Genomic DNA, 8,070 nt, shown 5'->3' on the forward strand with positions numbered 1-8,070 from the left:
ACCATTTGCAAAAACACCAGATAACAAGTGGGTCTGGTTTAAAAGAAATCACCTCCTGCCTCAAGAGGAAGCATACCACTCGTTAACCAGGCAAGTGGTACAAATAATTTCCACTGTTTTGGTAAAAACCGGAAAAAGGTAATACCTCGAAAGGTATCACTTTTTTCGGAAAATTTCCACCGGAATGTACCGTTCCATTTGAATTCTTCCCGAAATTTTCCGTACAAATGGTAAGCGCTCATTGTATCCCTAATATTTTGTTATTAAGTGAAATACAGGGTGGGATTCATCCCATCATCGGAACTAGATCCGGGTTTTGTTTAGTGATGGTTACATTTCAGTGATTGATCTATTTATGACTTGTGTTGAAAACGTTTCACTCCTGTGATAAAATACAATTTATAGCTAATTAACCACGGCATGTGTACAATTTTAACGTTTTGAACGAAAGCTTGCCGCTCGCCCCTAACACACACTCTCGTTCTATTGAGGATTTTAATGATTATCATAGGGTAATATTAGTGATGATATAGCAAGACAAAGTTACTGGTTTAAACATACAAAACTGTATTTTAATTTTAAAACAACAAGTATGTGTTATACACTTGAATGTTTAATAGACTGTCTTGTTCTCATTCCTAACCCTGTCCCCAGGGTCCTCTCCTACTCGTCCCCAGGAGCGGAAGTAGAAGACAGGGAGGACCCTTGCAAACGTGATTGGTTCTCATCCCAGCCAGCGCGATTGTAAACAACGACATTCTCGCAGTCCATATGTTTAAAGACAGGAATTTCTAACATTGGTCATAAAGCGCTAAAAATTTTCTAGTGTAACTGGTCATACAGAGAAGCTTGTTGGGCCTTCACGTGATTTGTCCCATGGCAGAAGGCTCCCTTACAACCTTTCTTCCATCTTGAAGAGGGTTTACAGCAAGGAGCTTAAAAGTGTGACCTTCCTTCACCTCGATTCACATTCTTTCATGTAGAAATTAACCAATCAGAAGTCGAGGACAGTTTCCAGCTGCCTTCTGACCGGATTAAGGGCCTGTTTACATGGAGTTGGGGGACCCCAGGTAGCTGAGGTAATATTTGGCGAGTCACCCCACCTATCATGTAAACGAGATCAAATTAAAATGAGAGATTATATGTACAGGCGGGTTACCCCACCGAAGCGGGTTACCTCACCCACCTGGGGTACCCCACCTCTATGTAAACAGGCCCTAAATCTGCGCGAAAGAATGTGAATAAATTAATAGCCTCGCGAAACGTCCCTCAGCGGCGATGAGCGAGGAGAAACGTCCGTCGTTCACAAGCTAGTGAATAAATAAAAAACGGTCACACTTTTGGGCTCCTTGCTATTAGAGGCCGAAATTGACAAAAGTTAATAACTTTTTCAAATAAATATAGTTTTTTTTTCAGATCTCTTTTAACTGCAAAGTATTGAAAGTAACCGTTATAGCTGCAGAAAAGGGAAGAAAATTCTTATTTGTTTCTTGAAAAAAAAATTACCTAAATTATATTACTCCATGAAGACCTTCCGGTTATAAATGTAAATGCAGTGCTAATCCGGTTACGGATTACGATCAGCACCTGCACTTCCTAACCAACGGTTCCTGTTGTTAGTCAAATCATACAACACGGAAAGTTTAAAATGCTTTTGGAAAATTTCCAAGGTTCGGGAATTTCGGCACGGGATTTTTGGGGGTTCATTTTTGGTCGAGGGATTTTTGGGTCTTGTTGAAAGCCCTACTAGGGATGGTTGGGTTTTGATTTTCCTTCCCATTTGTTAATCCCCGTCACTTGGAATTCGGAGTACCCCCTCCCCCCTGGACATTCAAACTTTCATTCGCGACCACCTCTCAGAAGCGAACACCTATGACCACTTGTTGGTTTTGAATGGATTCAATTGTGATTTTGGGGTTAGTTCCACAAAAAAAAGGAAAAGAAAGGAATAGACCTTTTTAGCTTGTATTCCCATTTCAGACCAAGTGATGGTACCCCAGAGAACTGTTTCTTTCATTTATCGTCTTATGCACGTGCATCCACCTGCATATGAATGCATAATTAATGAAAAGACAAAAGGCAAATTCCCTGGAGAACAGCATGTGCGAAAACAAAACATACATGGGACCTGCCCCACATCTCCCTACACCAACTTCTGTCCCCACGGGAGCCCGGACAGTTTGTTTGCACTCTCGGCAAAATCAAGATGTCGGCCTTCGTCCATTTCTGCGTGAAACCTCACTTGTTGTTTTATCTTTTCTTACGCTTGTGATACAATCAACACGTTAACGTCTTCTTACTTAAGGAAGGTAAGTTTTTTTAAAATATTTTGTTCATACCTGTTGCTGATAAGTTTATCTCAGCGATGAAGTGTGTCACGTGCATGGTGTAGGAGTTTTCAGCCGCTCAGAATCTAATTTGAACACATTTAGGCATAATTTAAAAGACAAGAACCTTCCAGTGGCTTGTGCTGCTTAATAGTGGTGTCTAAGAAACGACCACCTAGAAAACGGAAACCTGTTATCCAGATGATGAAAACTAGTCTTGCATACATAAAATCTTATCAAGCTACAATACTCGTTGCAAATCGTTGAAACAGGAGCCATTTGTCTTGAATTTTTTCCAAACTTCTTACATTCACTCTTCACATCTTTGTTCTCACTCAAATGTGCCCCTCTCCTTCCCCATTGTTGATCCGAGCGTATTTTGGAGCACTGAAATGACTGCAAACCCAAATCAACATTGGGAAGGGGAAAATCACACAAGTGTTTCAAGATTTGTGACTAGGATTGTAGAACGTAGTGTTAAACGTTCGTCTTTGCAAAGGAACAAGTCCCAATGTTCTTCACTTAATACTTTTGGCATGGGACAAAATAACAATAACGTCGAGCATCACACACAATCAGTGACTATGGACAGAGAGAAGGACGTTGATGCGATGTACAGAAAGATTCAACATCGTGCACCGTCTTGTTATAGCCTGAAAAAACAGCTGACATTTCAGGACACCACCACTGGTTCCCCTGACAAATGGCATCTGAGAAATGAGCGCAGAAATTCCATACTGATGATGTATCACTACCTAGCTCAGGGTATTGACGCATTATCAGTATCGAGTTTCTGCGCTCATTTCTCAGACGTCATTTTGCAGAGGAACCAGTGGTGGCATCGTGAAACGTCGGCTGTTCAATTTGACCTGTTACCATTCCTCCCAGCTCAGCAACCCCTTCGACAAGTCCAGTCCTTTGCTCCCAGGGGTGAGGAATTAGTGATTTTACACAACAGTACGGCAGGAAAAAGAAGACAGCAAATGTGACAAACGTGACAGGGCCATTACTTTCACATTTTGTTGTAATCTGCACTTAAAATTAATGTTTTCTGGTCATTTACAAACAGATCAGTTTTTTGTTTGAAACGGTCGTGTCTGCAGGGGTAGGGGGTGAGGCAAATAACAAAATAACTTCTCTTTGATTTTGCACACTACTATGTGTCATTTCTTATGTGGTTTGTATGATAGCTACAGACCTAAAGACTATGTGTTTTCAAGGGCAAATGCAGGAGTTTGTCGAAGAGTGATTGGAGAGGAATAACCTGTGAAATTATAGACTTTCATTGAAGTCATGTCTTAAAATTTCAAATGAATGTTCGTAAACAGATGCTTACTCGAATGGGTTTTTTTTTTCAGCCTAGGGTAATAATAACACAACTTTTAAAGACTGTATATAAAAACCCATACAAGGATTTCATATAAAAATATATATACAGTGAAACCCTGCCTTACGGGCACCTCGGTAATGCGGTCACTTCTCTTTGGCCACCTGGCAAAACGGCCATACATTTTCTTGTAAAAAACCCCTCGTTAATACGGTCACCTGTTAATATGGCCAAATTTTTTTGGCCATTTTGCGTGAGTTTACGGCATCAGTCATGGGTGCATGACATGTCTTTCATAGCTCTGCCATTATTGGCAAAACATTTTTTCCTGTGTAGACATCAGCACTTATGGCAACCTTAGAAGAAATTTAAATGAAAACTTCAGTGGATTATATGTCAACAAAGAAATGCAAATCCACTGTCAGAGTTAATAATTGCATACAACATCTTATCTAGCTATTGTCCTCTTTGACTGCAGTTTATGTATGTGTGAGTTTGTGTGTGTTGGCGTGTTTTGCTCTTGATCCGGCTAAATGTATTTGAGGTTGATCAGGAGCTTAGGGGTTTGGAATTGTCTCTTTTTGTGTGCCTTAGGGTGTTGTTAACTACTATTGATTCATTTTTGTGCCAATAGGAATATAACCAAAAGACGATACCAGATGCACTTGATCAATGTCCTTTAAGTGTGAAAGTGTTTACACTGAGGAAAAGTGTTATGAATGTAAACAGTGTGGCAAGTTTTTTAGCCGATCAGAGGACCTAAGGAGACATGAAAGAGTTCACACTGGGCTAAAGCCTTATGAATGTAAACAGTGTGGCAAGTGTTTTAGTGTAGCAGGAACCCTAAGGAGACATGAAAGAGTTCACACTGGGGAAAAGCCTTATGAATGTAAACAGTGTGGCAAGTGTTTTAGCCGAGCAGGAAACCTAAACAGTCATGTAAGAGTTCACACTGGGGAAAAGCCTTATGAATGTAAACAGTGTGGCAAGTGTTTTGGTCAAAGAGGAAACCTAAGGATTCATGAAAGAGTTCACACTGGGGAAAAACCTTATGAATGTCAACAGTGTGGCAAGTGTTTTAGACATCTAAATGCCCTAAGGGTCCATGAAATAGTTCACACTGAGAAAGTACATTACAAATGTAAACAGTGTGGCAAGTGTTTTACACATTTGAATGCCATAAGGATTCATGAAAGGGTTCACACTAAGGAAAAGTGTTATGAATGTAAACAGTGTGGTAAGTCTTTTAGCCGACCAGAAGACCTAAGGAGACATGAAAGAGTTCATACTGAGGAAAAGCCTTATGAATGTAAACAGTGTGGCAAGTGTTTCATCCACACAGAAAACCTAAGGAAACATATAAGAGTTCACTCTGTAAAAAAGCCGTATGAATGTAAAATTTGTGGAAAGTGCTTTAGCCAAAAAGGAGACCTAACACGTCATGAAAGAGTTCACACTGGGGAAAAGCCATTTAAATGTAAACAGTGTGGTAAGTGTTTCAGTCTAGTAGGAAACCTAAGAAGTCATAAAAGAATTCACACTGGGGAAAAGCCATTCGAATGTAAACAGTGTGGCAAGTGTTTTAGTCAAGTAGGAAATCTAAGGAGCCATGAAAGAGTTCACACTGGGGAAATGCCATATAAATGTAAGCGGTGTGACAAGTGTTTTGGAAATTCAAAGACCTTAAGGATTCATAAAGGAGTCCATACTGGAGAAAAGCCTTATGAATGTAAACAATGTGGCAAGTGTTTTACCAAAAGTGGAAAGCTAAAAACACATGGAAGATCTTGTACTCCAAAAAGGTCGGGTAAATATTCCCAAAGAAAGGAAAGATTGACTTATTCTTTGGCTACGATAGTTGAAAAGGTCACACAATCTGAAAACAAGGCGCTAATACAGAAAGAGAGTGGAAACAATAGTATGGAAGGCTTACAATCAGCAATCTTTGAGAAACACAGCTGTTGGATTTGTCAAGAGGAGATGACTAGTGAGGCACTTCTTCTTCAACACTATGAAAACCATATGAGATACATTCCTGAAGATGACTTGTAAGTTTTCAAACATTTGGGTCCTTTCTGTTAAATTCATAAAGCTTCGAAATCTAAGTTGTCAGTTTCAAAGTAAAAGCAGTGTTTACACGGGTGTTTGTAAAACCAGAACAGGCCTGAAAGACAACGAAACAGCAATGTTTACACGGGTGTCTGTAAAACTACAACAGGCCTGGAGGACAATGAAACACATTCCCACTCCCCCCATCACCGCCTTGATGTACAGTAAAAACCAGGGAGTAAGAACCTAGTTTTAGTAGAATCTGTTAGGCTGAAATTTGCCAATTAAGCTCCCTCTACAGAAGAACTTGTTTAGCCTTAAATTTGAAACAAGTTTTTATTTTCTAAATTCTATAAAAAAATTCTGTACGCTTGGGCAAATAAGTTAAGTCAATATTCAGGATCCTCTTTGAAGACAGGCGTTTTATCACTCCAATTGCAATATTAGGTCATTATGCCGATTTTATCTTACGAAGAAGCTGAATACCACCAAATACTCTTAGCTACGATGTTTTTCCTTCAGAAACGAGGAAGCTATTTAAGAACCTAAATAACCAACACTTATGTCAATTACCAGTTAAGTAAGAGCCTGTTTAGGCTAGCTTGGGAAAATGCAGGTTCTTAGTCGTCGGTTTTTACTGTATTTGATAAAGCTCTAAGGAAGGTTCTGTGAAGCGTAATTTTCAGTAAGTTTCGTCACTGGTGAACTGTAAATGACAGTATAAACACTTTTGGCGTCTCTTCAATTTGAGGGTCCGTGGGGTCAAGCGGAGGTGAGAAGCGTTTGTTTTCATTACTGTAACAAGTTCAACAAAACTAATATGCTTTAGGCAAAAATATCAATGGAGTTTGAGAAAAGCCGAATATCCACTTCATCGTCTAGGCCGTCTAGAGATCCATATTGCTCGTCAAATCCCAAGATAGAAGTCAGAAGCCTCGCTCAAGGATATTGTGTAGCCATTGTTAGTCTATCCTTACTTTGCAATTAACGTTGAACAAGATGAAAATTGGTAGAATTTTGGAGGAGGCGTTAATTGGAGAGGGGCAACAGCCTAGATGAGGCGTTTCAAAGATAGGAGGCATTTATTTGGAAGAGGGTGTTTATTACGTCATTTATGGTAGTCGATTGAAAAATTCGGATAGCGCTTCTATTACGGGAACTAGTAACTCATATTGAGTCAATTATATTAGTGCGTTTTTCTAGATGGGCAGAAGAATACTTTTGTAGACAGAACTGTTGATGATTAAAAAAATTGGTTTTCGGTTTTTTGCAATTAAATCACCAACACGTTTTGTAGCTTGCGATTATGTAGTTGTATTTTTAACTCTTTGTAGCTGTTTCCAGGTTTCAGGATTATTGCAAGCGTTCCTAATAAAAAAGAAAATATTATGCAAGTTTTAGCTTCTACAAAAACAACCTTAAATACAATTTTAAAAGTCCTATCCACCGGATAAATCACTATCCAGTGGATAAGTATTAGGGAAACCAATTGTGCTATCCACTGGATAGAGATTTATCCAATGATAGTATTATCCACCTTTAGAACAACAGGGACCTAATGCATAAACTTTTTTCTCTAAATGTAATAAACTCTTTAGAGTGATAACGTTAGGTTTTAAATGTTTTGTCGTCATCCCTAATTTCTGCAAATAAGCCTCCCTCCTTGCGCCCCCCTCGCGTTTCTCTCAAGCCCAAAACCCCCTTTTCTTTCCCTCTTTTCGACCGACAACAAGCCCAGATGACCGACGAACGACGCACGGCAAACGAAAGGAAGACCATGGCACTAGAGTTGGCCAAGAGAAAGGCCGAAGAGGAACCAGCAGACCTCGAGGCGGCCGGGACCAGCCACCGACCCACCACCAGCGAACTAGAGATCAGCGTTGGAGACTTCGTGGGATTCTTGGCGGAGGACAGCACCCTACAGAAGCATTCCATTTTCCTAGGACGTGTTCAAGTTCACGAGCAAACATTCCTGTCGGTAGACCAGGAACAGTTACCATTTGTATGGAAAACCCGGAAATTCCGGGGATAATTCAAATGGAATGTTTCATCCCGATGGAAATTTTCCGGAAAAAAAACATTACCTTTTTCCCGATTTTCTCGAAACGACCAAAATTTCCTGTACCATTTGTGTGGATTACTAGTGCCAGGCTTCAAGTCGACAGAAAGCGAAAATTTTACCGGTATTTTGTTAATGATACAACTCAATCCCGTTCCTGTTTTCGGTGCCAAAAAATACCAGTACCATTTGACGGAAATTTTTCACCGAAATTTCCGCGCAAATGGTAAGCGTTCCAGGTCCTTCTTTGTGGTACAGATTTGCTGCGTGGAAAATGCGCGCGGGGGGAGATGGGAAGGAGGGAAAAA

The 8,070-nt window shown here is 40.0% G+C and overlaps 1 protein-coding gene across 1 annotated transcript in view; it reads left to right on the forward strand.

Moving 5' to 3' along the window:
• The window catches only part of LOC140932277 (uncharacterized), a 31,277-nt gene extending 25,118 nt beyond the window's left edge, over positions 1-6,159 (forward strand). The window contains exon 7 of the mRNA XM_073381899.1: positions 4,339-6,159. Coding sequence (XP_073238000.1) covers positions 4,339-5,706 — 1,368 coding nt within the window. The 3' untranslated portion in view covers positions 5,707-6,159. The remainder of the gene's footprint in view (positions 1-4,338) is intronic.
• The last annotated feature ends 1,911 nt before the right edge of the window (positions 6,160-8,070 follow it).

This window comes from Porites lutea, chromosome 3 (genome assembly GCF_958299795.1).
Source record: "Porites lutea chromosome 3, jaPorLute2.1, whole genome shotgun sequence".
In the NCBI taxonomy this organism is placed as follows: domain Eukaryota; kingdom Metazoa; phylum Cnidaria; class Anthozoa; order Scleractinia; family Poritidae; genus Porites; species Porites lutea.